The sequence below is a fragment of the Heteronotia binoei genome, chromosome 11, assembly GCF_032191835.1.
Source record: "Heteronotia binoei isolate CCM8104 ecotype False Entrance Well chromosome 11, APGP_CSIRO_Hbin_v1, whole genome shotgun sequence".
In the NCBI taxonomy this organism is placed as follows: Eukaryota; Metazoa; Chordata; class Lepidosauria; order Squamata; family Gekkonidae; genus Heteronotia; species Heteronotia binoei.
In genome coordinates this window covers 17,085,813-17,103,662 of record NC_083233.1, presented here as the reverse complement: position 1 = coordinate 17,103,662, position 17,850 = coordinate 17,085,813, and the positions used below count along the sequence as shown (strand labels likewise).

The 17,850-nt window shown below is 45.6% G+C and overlaps 1 protein-coding gene across 1 annotated transcript in view; it reads right to left on the bottom strand.

Moving 5' to 3' along the window:
* The window catches only part of TENM1 (teneurin transmembrane protein 1), a 713,021-nt gene that overhangs the window by 201,766 nt on the left and 493,405 nt on the right, over positions 1 to 17,850 (bottom strand). Inside the window, 1 exon segment of the mRNA XM_060250020.1 lies at positions 12,812 to 12,931. Within this exon segment, the coding sequence (XP_060106003.1) occupies positions 12,812 to 12,931 (120 nt within the window).

Genomic DNA, 17,850 nt, shown 5'->3' with positions numbered 1-17,850 from the left:
GAAACAAGAACTTACAAGCAAGGGAAACAAAAATGTGGAAGAGCAAGATCCTTCCTGTCGCACCTCTGCTCGTGAGCCATTCCAAGTTGTAAAATGGAGGGAGAGAGGTAGTATTTACTGCAAGGTCCTGCGAGTCAGCCAACCAGATTTTTCCTTAGTAACCGCACTGGCTTAAAGTGAACCTCACTCGCTTCCTTTACACATCATCAAAATGGATAGCTACTTGAGCCATTTTTTTAACAACTGAATGGGAAACACATTGCTCCTCAAATGGAAAAGAACTCTCCTTATTAATAGTTTATTTTTGTAAAGACATTTTAGGGCATGAGGATGCGCTTGTTTCTTTCATCTCCCCTTCAGCTGCTTGTTTCTTTTCTTCGTGTCCCCCAGGGATGACTGGAGGCGTCTAATGAAGCCTGACCTGTTTCTCTCTCCCTGCTGATGACTGCCTGCACCATACAGGACAGTACTTACAATACCACTATACTGGTGAAAGGCAATCTTTCCCACCCAAAAACATAAATGCCTATTACATATGAGCATTTCTACAAAATAAGTAAACTTAAACTGCCCCGTGGTGCAGAGTGGTAAAGCTGCAGTACTGCAGTCGGAACCCTCTGCTCACGACCTGAGTTCGATCCCAGCGGAAGCTGGTTCAGGTAGCCGGCTCGAGGTTGACTCAGCCTTCCATCCTTCCAAGGTCGGTAAAATGAGTACCCAGTTTGCTGGGGGGAAAGTGTAGATGTCTGGGGAAGGCAACGGCAAACCAACCCGTAAAAAGACTGCCGTGAAAACGTTATTATAGCAACATCACCCCCGAGTTGAAAATGACTGGTGCTTGCACAGGGGACTCCCTTGACCTTTTAAGTAAACAATACGTAAATAAGAAAACAAGGCAAAAAAAATACGGTGTAGATGAACAAGTACTTAAAATTTTTTGTGTCGGTATCCTCCCACTCCTGTTTTATTAATGTGCAGGGCTTTTTTTTTTTTGTAGCAGAAACTCCTTTGCATATTGGGCCACACGCCCCTGATGTAGCCAATCCTCCAAGAGCTTACACTAGGTCTTATAATAAGAGCCCTGGAGGATTGGCTACATCAGGGGTGTGCGGCCCAATATTCAAAGTAGTTCCTGCTATAAAAAGAAGCCCTGCTAATGTCTATTTCCCCCTTATTGTACAGGAGGGGGCATTGCTGGACAATAGGCTCTATCCAAAGGGCTGGTGTTATTCTTTAAAGCCCTCACCGGTCTGAGATTTGGCTATGCCAGAGAGCATCTCCTCCTAAACAAGCCTCCACATATATTAAGATGAGGCTCTTCTTGCAAACAGAGCCCCGTGACGCAGAGTGGTAAAGCTGCAGTACTGCAGTCGGAGCCCTCTGCTAATGACCTGAGTTCGATTCCAGTGGAAGCTGGTTCAGGTAGCCGGCTCGAGGTTGACTCAGCCTTCCATCCTTCCAAGGTCAATAAAATGAGTACCCAGCTTGCTGGGGGAAAAGTGTAGATGACTGGGGAAGGCAATGGCAAACAACCCCATAAAAAGTCTGCCGTGAAAACGTGAAAACAACATCACCCCGGAGTCGGAAACGACTGGTGCTTGCACAGGGAATCTTTCCTTCCCTTTTCCCTTCTTACAAACACCGTCTTTCTCGGAGTGAAGTCAGATATCCATCCCAGGAAGGGCCATTTTGTGCTGCCTTCCCTTTTGAATGGCTTCACTCAGAAACTCCACAGGGCGAATTCACTGCTGTCTTTAAGGAAAGAGGCCAAGCCTTGATTATTCCACCGGGCTTTGAGGAGATATCAGTCAGGCAAAGTGCTACTAAATTATTGCTAAACAATTCACATTATGATCTGCCTGTTTAAGTGCACTGAACTGTATTTGTTATAAACATCTCTCTCTCTCTCTCTCTCCACACACACAAGCAAGTGACTTGCCACAACCACAAAGGAAGGGCTGACTGCACATATACTATGGGGGGTGGGTGGGGACGGGGACAGACGACACCATATTCAAGTGGCTGCCACTCAGCCCCATAGTCAGGATTTTTCATTTGCTGGGGCCCAAAGCCGAGATTTTCATTTAGTAGGGCCCATTTCTTTTGTGGGGCCCTAAATATTATGCTTAAGTGTGTAACTTGGTTGCGTTGCTTCAGAGCAACATTTCTTTTAACCAGCTTCTCAGGTCTGACACAGCAAGGCAGGTTTAATTGGGCTGCCTTTTGCTGAACGATAACATCAATACTAACATGCTAAAAATGTGCAAACGGAGAAGCTCTGGGTAGGGTAGAATGCTCACACAGTAGTAAGACCTACAGAATGCCTTGGGCCTAAAATTAAAGTTAAAAGCAACACTTTCAATAGTAAATAAATAAATGGCCCCTCCGATCAGCTGACTGGAGGGGTCATAAAGGTGGAACAGGGGTTTGATTGGAGGGGCTTGGAACCCCCTGGAACCCCTTCTAGCTATGGGCCTGCTTCCACGCGGCTTGGTATGTGTATGACGGATTCCTCTGCATTCAGTCATTTTAAATGAGGCTGAGCTGGGTATTGACAATTTTGAGACTGCTCCAAACCGGGGTGGGGAAGCATTCAAACAGAGGGCAAATGCCGAACCATAAAAGCACCCATTCTCCTTTTCAGTTGGTTTAATTAGCCCCAATAAAACGGACTCCAATGTCTTCGAAATCACCACGTGCTCCGAAATTGACTAGGACTGTCCATATGACTAAGACAAAACCCCAGAAAGAAAACAGCATTAAAGCAACAACCGGGGTGGGCAGGGGGGACCCAAGAGGTACTAAAAAAGGTGGACATGGGCATATATTAAGGCACGAGGTTTAGTTATCATTTCTCATCTGTGAAGCAATAGTTTCTAAACCCAAAAGTGCAATGGGAGGGACATTTGGTGTTTCTCTGACTTGCGTTCACTTGGCTTGACCATGGCTATCTTATCCAGATGTTAACGAAAGAGTCACCTTAGGAATTTGAAAGCACAGTCGTCAGATCCTTTGTCCCCATGAGTTATCAGGTCTGTAAAATTTCCCATCCCTTAGCGTCACGAGAGGGGTAGCCTGCAAGAAATCTGCGGCATTCTCATAGAGGTGCTGATGGGACGCAGTCGCTGATTGTTTAACAACCGATCTGTCAGTAGACATTTATTTTAATAACACTACCCTTGAACGGGCTTGTCAATCACTACATGCTCGCCCCTGGACATTTTTTCTCCTTCATTTTGATGGAATGTATTGGTTCTAGCCCAGATTTGCTTCACACACTCTGGCAAGATAAGAAAAGAATGTATTTTTTCCCTCTCCAAGTATGACTCGCTCAAGTTTTGACGTCTCATTATAGAAGACAGTGTTCCTATAGACCTGCTCCATCTAATGATCTGCCTCATTCAGACAGAATGCTGTGCGAGTGCTGGATTATGCGCTATCTTCACAGACAGCTAGTGGTTCGCTGTTTTTGTATTCTGCTCAATTATCGCTCTCAAACATTATTGATGAACCTCTGATGGCGACCCAGATGTACGTATTTCCTTTTTCTTTTCTCAGACAAAATGTACAGTTAAATAAAAGGGGTGCCTTGGTTTGATCGCTCTTCACAAATTCCTAACCTTTCACTAAAAAACGTGGCTATTTTTAATGATAAAACGGCTGCGGGTTGTGTTAATTGCAAAAGCAGAGAAAACTGGGACACCCATAGACAAGCGAAGGGTCACTTACATACCCAGGAGACCCGCCAGGTATGCAGAAACTTTGGGGTTGCCAAGTCAAGAAATATCTGGGGACTTTGGGGGTGGAGCCAGGAGACATTGGGGGTGGAGCCAGGTGTGACAAGCATAATTGAACTCCAAAGGGAGTTCTGGCCATCACATTTAAAGGGACTGCACGCCTTTTAAATGCCTTCTGTCCATTGGAAATAATGAAGGATAGGGGCACTTTCTTTGGTCCCATCCTTTTGAAACTTGGGAGGGTGTTTTGGGGAGAGGCCCTAGATGCTGTACTGAAAATGTGGTGCCTCTAGCTCAGAAAATACCCCCCAAGCCCCAGATACCCGCAGATAAATTCTCCATTATACTCTGTGGGAATCAGCCTCCATAGGGAATAATGGAGGGCTCAGCAGACATTTCCCTCTGCCCCCCCCTGCTTTCTGATGACCCTGAAGCAGGGGGAGGGTCTCCAAACCGGGGGATTCCCTGCCCCCACCTGGGGATTAGCAACCCTAAGAAACTTTAACGAACAGAAACCAAGAGAAAGGAGAGGAACAGGCTAATGAAGAATGCACACGTGTCATCAAGACACACTAGGATTCACCATAAATTCTATGGTTTAACCATAGCATTTTGTGTGAATCCTAGACAGTTACCAGTGCAATGACATCACTTCTAGTTTTGTGCTGGGTGTGGTGTTGTGCACAGGCACACAGCTGAAGAAACTGTCTCGCCTCCCCAAAATTGCCAAATCTAGTACCGATAATACATGAAAACGCATTTCTCCCTGCAAGGTAGCTAGCTTTCAAGAAGACTCTTTTCATTTTACTATCTATATTATTTTATTAGATAAACAAAACACACAAGAAAACTAAACAATTACAAATAACAAAAATAAGTATCTCATTTAAGGTTGCCAGGTCCAACTCAGAAAATATCTGGGGACTTTGGGGGTGGAGCTTGAACATATGAACATATGAAGCTGCGTTCTACTGAATCAGGCCCTTCGTCCATCAAAGACAGTATTGTCTACTCAGACTGGCAGCGGCTCTCCAGGATCTCAAGCTGAGGTTTTTCACACCTATTTGCCTGGACCCTTTTTTTTGGAGATGCCAGGGATTGAACCTGGAACCTTCTGCTTACCAAGCAGATGCTCTACCACACTGAGCCACTGTCCCTCCCCAAAGCTTGGAGACTTTGGGGGTGGAGTCGAAAGATTTTCCTATTCCAAATAAACAAATATACAGCAGTGTAGTTCCTCTAACTACAGTCTTCATTTCCTTATCTTCTTTTTTGCCTTTTTTTGTTCCTCAGCAGCTATACTTCCACTAAATGAAAGTGAGCACACAGAGAGCAGTCAAAATAAAGACAGTTTGCATCCCCGCACTTTTGTGATCCCCCTGGTGCAATGATATAGACAGCTTTATTCACTGGAGTTGCTGAATGTAACAACCTGCTGAATGTAACAATCAATCAACTTAAGGAAAGAGAGATCTATGGGGTGGAGTTCTAGTTAACTCTCTACTATCCCTTTTATTATACAAACAACTTCTGAAGGGAATACAAAATGAAGAGAGCGACTTGTGCTGTCTCTTTTCCTCTCTCTCACATGTGGCTCTGCCTGTTCACCATAGTCCCATGCAGTCTCACTGAGATTTAAAGGCATGCACACACACTTCTTCCAAAACAAGCAGTTTGCAAGCTTCTAAACCTGCCTGAAATCTAAAGGCACATGGTGGCTGTTGGGGCGAGGCTTCCCCCTGCTGGCCAACTGGGGGCAGCTAGAAGCTTGCAAAAATGGGGAATCCCCTGCCAGGACCTGGCAAACTTAATCTCAATATAAAACATCTTAAAAATCCACAGGAATGTATATGTATATTATGAGTATTCAATGTGTTGGATCCAACCACCATTTTGACTGGTAAAAATGAAGGGAAAAGTCTTCATTGAACACACAAAAAAGCTATGCTGGTGATTGTTAGACTTGCATTGAGAGAGGTCACATGGTACCAAGGAAGAGAACTGGCTAAGACTGAACTAAAAAGCTGACTGGATCCATACAATTCAAAGGATTTTCTATTCATCCTTGATTGCATTGTGAGCCATTTCAACTAAATTCCATCCATTCCATAATGGATGAAATGGTCAGGTTCATCCCAATATTTGACAATCAGCATTTTTGCAACACTAATGAGATTCAAAATCACGGGCAAAATCATATTACAGTACCTGCTCTGGTATCATTCCAAGTCGTATCAGAAAATAATATCCTTTTCCCTTTAAAAAGTGAGCTCCATTATTATTGCTGTTCAATAAGTCTGGGATGTTTAAAAGCCCTAATAGGTCACTTTTCCTTTCCTTTTTGTGGAATGCCGAATCTATAATATCTAGTGAAAAAGTCTCTCTGAATCACAATATAACAAGACATAAATTAACAACTAAGAAATAAAATGAATAGTTCTTGTAGTCTGAAGCTGAGAGAAGATGTTAAAAATATAAGAAACTGATTATCTGCACTTACTATAAAGGACCGTGTTATGTTGCAAAAGATCTATGCTATTTGGCTGAATAATAACTATTTGGACAATAGCTTCATAGAGAGAGTGTGATCACACGAGCAGTTTGGCCTGACAAAGCCAGCCCTCCCCAGCTGATTAAATGAGTGTGATCACACGTGCACATCTGGCTCCCATGCCCCACTCGTCCTTACTTTGCAGTAAAATGACTCTTACGTGGATTAAATAGCCAGTGGGAAATTCCAGTGGTTTCCCCAGCGAACCACTTCCACGGCGGGTTTCCGGCCATTTGATCGCCCTGGGGTGTCACGGAAACATATGAACGGTTTGATCATTCCACTCCATTTCCGGTGAGTTCTTTTCCCACCTCCCAACCAATGTTGCCTCTAAGCTGTGGCATCTTGTGAGCAAAAATTCTGCTTTGTGAGCTACCGGCATTAAAGTTGTGAGCTACTGCATAAATTAGCTTGCTCTAGGACCATATTTCCTGAGCTGAGACAAAAAATGTGTGAGCCAGAGGCTAAAAAAATATGAGCTAGCTCACACTAACTCAGCCTAGAAGGAACACTGCTTCCAACCCCACTCCGACATGTGCATCAGTACCCCTTGGAACTGGCCAGGAGCACATGCATACTTGTCTGCTGCGGAAAATCTCAGGAATTAGAAGGGAAAAAAACCCCCCAAACCAGCAGCAGGTCCATAGTTGTGGCACGTTAGTGAAAAGGACAACCAACTACGAGCCCACTGTGCTATGATGCTGGATTACGGGGTGCTGTCTGATTGACATAAACTGCCCCAAATTCACACAGCTTATTTAAAGCCAAGATCCTGCCGCGGCAACCTGTTCATCTCATCGCACCTGAAGATGGACTAAGCATAATTTACTTTATGCTTTAAATGTGTGCATCTCTGTGTCTGAATGTGTGTATGGATACACACACACACACAAACACAATCTATCTTCAGCTTTCCTCTTAAACAAAGACCCAAGGTGGCTTATAACTTTATTCTCATCTCCTCCATTATTCCAGGTTTTACTTGGAAAGAATTTTTTCGTTAATGCACCAGTATCTTCGCCAAGTGTTAATTTGAAGGAAAGTGCATAGAAATGGGTATATTTTTGGCATTTTGTGCTATTTTAGTAAAACGTATGCCAATAATGAGGACCACTGGTGGAGACAATTCTCAAGAAAACTCTGATTTCTCAAATATGTGGTGGGGCAGTTCTGTGACCCGGCAACACTGGGGAAAAGACAGACAATGTAATTAATTTTGTGATGGGGGTATGAGCTTCGTTTTGACCAACCGAATATCATTCGTGGCTCAGCTGGGAGCAGCAAGTCTACTGTCAATCTCCATAATGCTTAACATATCTCCACATAATGATTGCAGAATCAGGGCTAGTAAAATAATAGCACCACAGGGAAGCCACCGGTATTAATTCAGCATAAAAAATGATCTGCTTTAAGGCCAAGAGACAAACCATCTTGCACTCAATAAAATGAGGCTGGGGCTTTAATAGAATACAAAAAGCATTAACAAGACTAGGCTGAGGCAGGATAGGAAAGCCAATGTATTGGATACGAGAAGCCAAAATTAAGTAAATAAATAAATTAAAATAAATAGTGCTATGAATCATTTGTGGCTGGAGGCAGTTTGGGGGTGGGGGAGGGCCAGCCAGCTGAAACAATCAAATGCAGGTGGCTACTGGCTGCAAGAAGGACTGACCTTGGGATCAGAATGTCTTCTGCTCTGGTTGAAGTTGCATTCCCCTAAGGAAGAACGTTTGTAGCTTGGGGGTGATGCACCTTGATCTGGACCATCTGTTGAATAAGCAGGTGATGGTGGCATCTAGAGCCAGTTTGGTGTAGTAGTTCAGTGTGCCGACTCTTATCTGGGAGAACTGGGTTTGATTCCCCACTCCTCCACTTGCGCCTGCTGGAATGGCCTTGGGACAGCCATAGCTCTCTTATCTGGGAGAACTGGGTTTGATTCCCCACTCCTCCACTTGCACCTGCTGGAATGGCCTTGGGACAGCCATAGCTCTCTTATCTGGGAGAACCGGGTTTGATTCCCCACTCCTCCACTTGCACCTGCTGGAATGGCCTTGGGACAGCCATAGCTCTCTTATCTGGGAGAACCGGGTTTGATTCCCCACTTGCACCTGCTGGAATGGCCTTGGGACAGCCATAGCTCTCTTATCTGGGAGAACCGGCTTTGATTCCCCACTCCTCAACTTGCACCTGCTGGAATGGCCTTGGGTCAGCCACAGCTATTGCAGGAGTTGTCCTTGAAAGGGCAGCTGCTGTCAGAGCCCTCTCAGCCCCACCCACCTCACAGGGTGTCTGCTGTGGGGGAAGAAGATATAGGAGATTGTAAGCCACTCTGAGTCTCTGATTCAGAGAAAAGGATGGGGTATAAATCTGTAATCTTCTCCATCTACAGGAGTGCCTTTCACCAGCTTTGGCTGGTGAGCCAGCTGCAGCCTTTCCTTTGCAAAAAATGATCTTGCCACTCTGATGGGAGCCCTGGTAACATCTAAATTAGACTACTGCATTGCACTCTATGTTGAGCTTCCCTGGAAGACTATTTGGAAGCTTCAACTGGTACAGAATACTGACTGGAGAAGAAGCGTTACTCTAGTTTTCTTCCACCTACTTTGAGTCCCAACTCAAGCTGCTGCTAAAACATAATACAGCTTGGTGCTTAGCTTACCTTAAAAACCGCTTACTCCCCTTAACCAATACAGTCATCTTTGAACTATTCCACAGAAAAGAACAGCAATATCCAGGGCTTTTTTTGTTTTTTTGTAAAAAAAGCCCAGCAGGAACTAATTTGCATATTAGGTCACACCCCCTGACATCACCATTGTTTCACACAGGGTTTTTAAAAATAGGAAAAGCCCATCAGGAACTCATTTGTATATTAGGCCACACTCCCTGATGCCAAGCCAGCCAGAATGGCATTCCTGTTCAAAAAAAGCCCTGGCAATATTTAAGAATGAAAAATGACTTCTTCCATGCCATGCAATAGTTGCTTGAGGCTGCTCATCCTGAAGACAGGTGAGGACAGACAATCCCTGTTCTCAGGCCTCTCCTGTGGTTGCCTTCACATGCTGGAATGCTCTTCCAGAGCATGTTAGAAACAGTGAACTTTGGGATGTGGAATGCAAATCAGAACTACTCTATTAGGTCTTACCAGCCGAAGGTTAAATCTTTTTCTGGCACGTGTAGGATTTTGGTTGGATTTGATGTTAAATATGTTGTGAAATGGACTAAATCGAATTCCACCCCATCCCACCAACCTTGCTGAATATCAGCAGGGTCTACACTAGGGGTGGCAAACTGTGGCACGGGAGCCACATGTGGCTCTTTCACACATATTGTGTGGCTCTCGAAGCCCCCACCGCCCCATCAGCCAGTTTGGAGAAGGCATTTGTCTCTTTAGATCTCTTTAAATCACTTCTCCAAGCCAAGTCAGCTGACAGCTTGGAGAATGCATTTAAAGTTGCTTTCTTTCTGCCTTCCCCTCTCTACTCTCTCTCCCATCTATTTGCCTCCCTCCCTCCCTCCCTTCCTATTGCAGCTCTGCCTTTGATAGAAAAAGCCCAGCAGGAAGTCATTTGCATATTAGGCCACACCCCCTGACAGCACCATTGTTCTGCACAGGGCTTTTTGTGTGGAAAAAGCCCAGCAGGACCTCATTTGCATATTAGGCCAAACCCCCTGACAGAACCATTGTTCTGTACAGGGCTTTTTGTGTGGAAAAAGCCCAGCAGGACCTCATTTGCATATCAGGCCACACCCCCTGATGCCAAGCCAGCCAGAACTGCGTTCCTGCTAAAAAAAAAAACAAAACAGCTTGCAGACCAATCTGGAAAAGGCATCTTCTGCCCTGCCCACTTTATCCACCATACCGTTATTGCTCTGTTTTGAGCTGAGACTTGTGAGAGAATAAACTCTCTGTTTCCCTGGAGAGGTACAGGGCATAAAATTGTGTTAGGCAGAGGAAAAGATATGGTTTCCTATTATCATAAGACTTTAACATCTACAGTCATGTAACGTAAGGCAATGTAAATAGATACTACACTCTATTACTGGATGCATCTATTACAGAAGCCTTTGATGGTAACGAAGTGTGATTGAGAGTCAGACTTAATTATGCATATTCCATCACATTCTCCAAACTTTACATTCGGGTGGGGGTAACTATAAGGAGCACATTTAAATGCTACAGCTCTGTCAAGAGATAGGTAAATCAGAAATCATAATTAGATAGCTTGCAACTTTGGCATTTTAGAATCGGGGGAGGGGGGGGAGTACGAAGTAAATATTAGCTGTATTACTTACAAGTCCCAGCACTACAATGGATTATTTACATACAGCTTTACAGCATTTATACTGCTACTGCAGCAGTAAGGAGAACTGATCGCATGAAATTATGTTCTTCTAGTTGGTTCAGCAGGAGGGGCCAATCTTACTTGCTGAATGCAAATTTACATCAGTTTAGCAGTCGGCTAAGGACACACCTTTTTACTTTTGGCTGAAATATTTTATTACACACAGGGCTGGTGCCAGGCTTGCTGGAGCCCTAGGCTGGGAGGGCGGGGCCACCCCCTTGCTCCTGTGTGATTTCAATTGTGTGGGAGGGCACCCAGGAGCAGCTGCTGCCCTTCCCACACTTGGCCAATCAGCTCATCAGTGGGGCCTTTAAATCACCTGGGTGGGCGGAGCCTGCTCCTAGGTGGAGGTGCTTGAAGGCTGGTCGGCGGGCTCTTTTAATGGAGGGGGATGCTGGCCTGGCTGCTTCTGCTGATGCTCCCACATGATCAGGAGAGCACCCTGGAGCAGGTGCCAGCCTCCTACATGCTTTAAAGGCCCTCAAGCTGATCGATGGGACCTTTCTTGGGTAAGGGAAGGGCAGCAGCTGCTCCGGGGCACCCCCCCCGTGTGATTTAAATCTCCCAGTAGGGAGGGGGCAGCCCCCACCCTCCCAGGGGGTGCCCAATTCGGTGCCCCTCAGGGCCACGCCCCAGGCAACCACCTAAAGTCACCTAGTGGGCATGCTAGCCCTGATTACAGAACAGCAGTGGAAGATGACATAGTGGATTATGGGGACTATCCCAGCCCCCAACACTGAGCACCACTGAAATGGGCAGCAACGCCCATACCACTGCGTGTCAGGAGGCAGCGATGCAGCTGTTGGGGCCCCAAATGAAGCCTCCTGGAAACACGCAGGTACGGAGTGCTTAGAATAACTCGATGCATCAGTACGTGATAGCATCAGTTGCTGGTGTAGGTTATGCTAGCCATGTAGGAGCCGTGCACCTGTATATTACTGCAACTGGGATCCCGGCAGCTCCATCATCATTTTTCTAAGAGCCTATATGGTGAGTGGTTAGAATGTCAGAACAGGATCTAGAACAGGGGTGGCCAAAGTTGTTTAATGTAAGAGCCACATCGAATAAATGCCAGATGTTTGAGAGCCGCAAGACAAGAATGTCAGATGTTTGAGAGCCGCAAGGCGTGAATGTCAGATGTTTGAGAGCCGCAAGACAAGAATGTCAGATGTTTGAGAGCCGGAAGGAAGGAAGCAAGGCAAATAGATGGGGTGGGAGAGGTGGAAAGAAAGCAACTTTTACTTTAAATGCATTCTCCAAGCGACTGGCAGGCTTGGCTTAGAGAAGTGATTTAAAAAGACAAATTTCTTCACCAAGCCAACCAATGGGATGGTGGGGCCTTTGAGAGCCACACAATATGTGTGAAAGAGCCACATGTGGCTCCCGAGCTGCAGTTTGACCACGCCTGATCTAGAAGATCCAGGTCTGAATACCCACTATGGCATACAAATTTTCTGGATAACCCTGGGCCAGTCACACACTCGCAGCTTAACCTATGTCACATGTTTGCTGCTAGGATAAAATGGAGGACAGGAGAATGATGTAAGTTACTTTGGGTCCCCAATGGGGAGAAGGGCTTGTGGTAAAAATGAGGTAAATAAATAACGTACATTTCTGGTGGCCACCAATAAGAGTGCTGCCTTCTCTTTCAGCACTGCTCAGTGGTGAGGACTGGAATATCCCCTGAGACAAACTGTCATTGCATTAGAGAATGTGTGTATATGTATAAATAAATATAACTGATAGTTCAACAGACAAAAGTGACCAATCTCAAAATAGCATTTTCACTGAGATTTTAGTGATAAGAAAATTCACGGATCAGTGAAAAAGGCAAATAAGTCAATAGCTAACTTGGGTGACAACTTGATATTTTCCCCCTCCAGCAACTGAATTAACTAACAAAATCGACACACAAGAGTAGTTTCATACCTTTATTAAGACCAATTAAGATGTCACAAAATACTGAGCAAGCTTCCTTTAGAGTTTTCCCTCAGAGTGACTGTTAAAGAAAAGGACATGGAGAAGGAGGAGAGATGTTTGGTTGGCCCTACTAAGATGCTACTCTACCATTGCTTTAGGATTTTCCTTGAAGGACCAACATGAACACTTCGGCCTTCTGTCCGCTTAGAAACTATGCATTTCCTTAATGACCAGAAGATATGGGATAGATTAACTCTCACCTTCCATCCTGTCGGCTGATGGTGTATCCATAATCACTGTGGTGCTGGAAACTCACGTTCACTCCAACCAGAGGGGTTCCATCTACGGCCACCACTTGGCCTCGAATTACACAGGCGCGTCTGCAGTGGGATCAAGTGAATGAACAAAGTCTGAATAAAGGTGACTTTATCCCATGTGCCAGGTTTTTTTTTTTTTTTAACAGTATTTAACTTTGGCATGAAAACATGAATAGTTTGCTGCTCTCAGTCTTCACTGTTCTTTATTTTATTGTGCCAATGCTATCTCTCTCTCTCTCTCTTTAAAGATAGCCAGTTTGGTGTAGTGGTTAAGTGCATGGACTCTAACCTGGGAGAGCCGGGTTTGATCCCCCACTCCTCCACATGCTGGTATGACCTTGGGTCAGTCATAAATCTCTCAGAGCTGTTCCTCTCAAGAGCAGTTCTCCCAGAGCTCTCTCAGCCTCACCTACCTCACAGGATGTCTGTTGTGGGGAGGGGAAAGGAAAGGAGATTGTAGGCTGCTTTGAGACTCGAAGTGAAGGGTGGGGTATAAAACCTATCTCTTTTCTTCTTCAAATCCAAGTCATTCAAGGAAGCATACACTATCATGCCTTGCGTTTTATCCAGACAACAGTGCTGTAAAGCAGGTGAAGGTTGACAGAGACTAGCTGGTTCACCAAGCGAACTCTCCTGAATGAGTGATTATATTCACATTTCTTGAGCAGTATGGAAGCCACCAGGCCATGCTTTGCAAATAACAAGAAACCTGGGGAAGACAGCATGACAGCATGAAGTCTCTTCCAGGAGAACCTGGAAGTGATGTCACAGCTCTCTGGAGCTTAATTTACTCTACATTAAAAATATAGAGTTTCTAGAGATTCCTCAATAGGACCAGCATCATTTCCAGGGTTTCCTAAGAAGCGATAGATCCAAGTGGGCAGCCGTGTTGGTCTGAAGCAATAGAACAGGGGTGGCCAACGGTAGCTCTCCAGATGTTTTTTTGGCCTACAACTCCCATCAGCCCCAGCCAGCATGGCCAATGGCTGGGGCTGATGGGAGTTGTAGGCAAAAAAACATCTGGAGAGCTACCTTTGGCCACCCCTGCAATAGAACAAAGCAGTAGACAAGTTGCACCTTTAAGACCAACTAAGTTTCATTCAGAATGTAAGCTTTTGTATGCTCTAAGCAGACTTCATCAGACAAAATGGGAATGGCAAGCCATCTGTAAATATAGTGGACAGTGAGTTGGTACGTAGAGTCATGGGAATGTTTTTAGCAGAGTAAAAGAATCACAAATTGAGGTCTGTGTCTTCTGCTTTGTTCTGATGCCATCCTGTCAGTCCAAGAGTAGGGATGGGCATGAACCGGGAAAATGGAGGTTTGTGGTCCGAGATTTTCACGAACCAGAACCACAAACCTCCAATGAATTCCTCCACTGCTTGAACCGGTTCACGGTTTATGGAGTTCAGAAGTGAACTCTGAAGGCATTTAAATGCTTTTGGAGCTCACTCAAGTTAGGTCACAGACAGGTGGTGGGCTCTGATGGCATTTCAGTGCCTTTGAAACTTACTCTCAGTTAGGCTGCCGAACCTGGAAGTAAGGTCTGATGGTATTTAAATGCCTTTGGAGCCCACATGACCCCACCCCCCCAAAAGAACCTCACAAACCTCCATGGACTGGGCAGTCGTGGGAGGCATGGTCTCCCAAACCCCTAGTTTGGGAAGTACAAACCAGCCTCGTTTGTGCTTAAACTGGGGTACATTTATGGGTTTGGGTCCATACCTATCCAAGAGCCATATTAAAATTTTTCTCTCACCACCACTCTTAAGTTTGTGGGTGGGGGACAGACTGCTAGTGACCCTGTTAATCATGCACAAAATGTTGCTTTTCTCTGTTAAGCCATCAAAAACAATAACCCCAAACACATATTTTTATAACCAGACTACTTTTCTCTTTGACTTGCAATGACAACATTTTTCTAGCAGGAACAATGCTCCTACTTGCTGGAACCAGTTCCAGGGCAGTCTGAAAAAGGTGCACTCCTCCGCCCCTGCCATTTAAAAATAAAATAGGTCCTTCTACGTATCCATAAATATTATCCCACAGAGTTTCGATTCTGTATGTCAGGGGTGGCCAAAGGTAGCTCTCCAGATGTTTTTTTTGCCTACAACTCCCATCAGCCCCAGCCAGTATGGCTAATGGCTGGGGCTGATGCGAGTTGTAGGCAAAAAAACATCTGGAGAGCTACTGTTGCCCCCCCTCCCCCCGCTGTATGTAGTTGCTTAAAAGAGAAGGCAAGGGGTTTTGTTTTTCCCAAATCATGTATCTTATTCCAGGGGTCGTTTTGTAGGAAAAAAGGTGGTGGAGCTCATCCAGGGATTGTTCCCCCCCCCCCCTTTATTAAGTGTTCCAAAGGATATTACAAATAATAAAAAAAAACTTTTATAGAAGGTAGATAAGTAAGTATATAGCTTCAAGTTTCAATTTTAAAAACAGAAGTAAGACATTCAATTGACCGTCATTAAAGGTATAGCATTTGATTGTACATCGAATTCTAAGGAATTATGTCTAACAATCTCTGGATTTAGGAATTCCTAATTTAGACATAAATCCGTGGATTGTTATGCAGCTGCACCTACTATTCAGTGGACAAGGTGGGAAGGAGGAGGTGGAACTGTCAGAAAGGCGCAGGGGCTGCGCTCCTGTGAGCTCCCGCTGAATCCGAGGCCTGGTCTTATTCTGAACTTGGTGTAAGTTTTGGTTTTGTTTAATTTGGCATTCCCATAAAGGGATTCTTTTGCTCTCACCTGCATAGCCCAGGCTAGCTTGAGCTCATCAGATCTTGGAAGGTAAGCAGGGTCAGCCCTGGTTAGTACCTGAATGGGAGACCTCCAAGGAATACCAGGGTCGCCATGCAGAGGCACAAAATGGCAAGCCACTTCTGCTTGTCTCTTACCTTGAAAACCTTCAAATTCTTTTACTGATTCACATTAACTAGCCGTTTTGCCTTTGGCACTTCTTTGTTACCCTCAAAGCACCAAGAAATGAGCACTGCTGTTGCCTAAACTGCTGGAAACAGACTCATTTGTAGAGAAAGTTAAGGGGGGGGGGAAGCACCCTTACCCTAACAGGAGAAAAAAATTCAGAAATGAAGTAGTAAATAACTTTATGATCAAACTGACACAGTCACAGCAAAGTTACCGAGTGGGATTTATCACCAGCAGAAGAATGTGCTTACAAAATTATACATGTATTAAATAATTACTTTACACTGACTATTCACAGATGGCCCTGCCACCATCAGAGAATAACAGTCAAGACCATCTAGAGCATGAGCACAATATTTTTGACCGTTGCCTAATTTCCACTGCTCCCCTTGCTGCCCTCTTCTGTACAGAGAAAGTCTGTACAGAGACAGTTTGGTGTAGTGGTTAAGCGCGCAGACTCTCATCTGGGAGAACCGGGTTTGATTCCCCACTCCACCACTTGCACCTGCTGGAATGGCCTTGGGTTAGTCATAGCTCTGGCAAAGGTTGTCCTTGAAAGGGCAGCTGCTGTGAGAGCCCTCTCAGCCCCGCCCACCTCACAGGGTGTCTGTTGTGGGGGAGGAAGGGAAAGGAGATTGTAGGCCGTTCTCTGTCCTTGAAAGGGCAGCTGCTGTGAGAGCCCTCTCAGCCCCGCCCACCTCACAGGGTGTCTGTTGTGGCGGAGGAAGGGAAAGGAGATTGTAGGCCGTTCTCTGTCCTTGAAAGGGCAGCTGCTGTGAGAGCCCTCTCAGCCCCACCCACCTCACAGGTGTCTGTTGTGGGGGAGGAAGGGAAAGGAGATTGTAGGCCGTTCTCTGTCCTTGAAAGGGCAGCTGCTGTGAGAGCCCTCTCCAGCCACACCCACCTCACAGGGTGTCTGTTGTACGGGAGGAAGGGAAAGGAGACTGTAGACCGCTCTGAGCCTCTGTCCTTGAAAGGGCAGCTGCTGTGAGATCCCTCTCAGCCCCACCCACCTCACAGGGTGTCTGTTGTGGGGGAGGAAGGGAAAGGAGATTGTAGGCCGTTCTCTGTCCTTGAAAGGGCAGCTGGAGAGCCCTCTCAGCCCCACCCACCTCACAGGGTGTCTGTTGCGGGGGAGGAAGGTATAGGAGATTGTGAGCCACTCTGAGACTCTGAGATTTAGAGTGGAGGGTGAGATATAAATCCAATATCATCATCATCTTTCTAGGAATCCTTCACACACCTGTCCCAGTCCTGCACAGAACCACCCAAATGTCCACCGCAATCAATGGGGTTGCTCCTGCTGCCCGGTGGGAAAAAAGTAAAATACATCCCACGTCTGGAGTTGGTGGCACTCAGCTCGGCTTCACAGCAGTCCTGCTGCCGAGGCCACCGACAAGTCCTATGTAGTTAGGCGCCCTCTGCACCCCTTCCTTACCTGAAACAGGCGGCATGAAAGAGATGCAGAGTGGGGTCCAGCAACAGCCGAGGAGGAAGTTGGAGGGGAGGTGACCTTTCTGAAAGGACCACGCTCTATGTGGAAGGTAGATGAGCTCATAGGCATAGTGTAGCTCTAGGAATAGCCAAAAACTCTTTGGTTTTACCACAGAACTGCTCTCCATATCCCTACCCGCAGCCCTCCTGTGGGTTGCCAGGCACTTCCTGGCAACTCTAACTTTGAACGATGTGCAGTTTGATTACACAAAATGACAACGCAGAAACAGGTAAACAACCTGTCTTCCCCTGCTGACTCACTTCAGTTATGAAAAACCAAAAAGGCTTCAGGAGATCCATTCATGGATTCCATATAATGTGCAGCTTTTACCTAAGACCCACCGATCTAATTTATAGCGGCCGGATCTAATTTACAGACCCAGATACATGAGAAACTGTTTGGCGTTATGGATGATCTGCGGCTGCCATCGTGAGTACATAAATTACAGCTGCCTGAGGTAGGCCCGTTGTATTAAAAAACCCCACAACCCGATGCACCTCTATATTTCAAATGTGCTTCTCTTTTCAGGGGAAAAAAAAAATCTATGAAACCTTGTC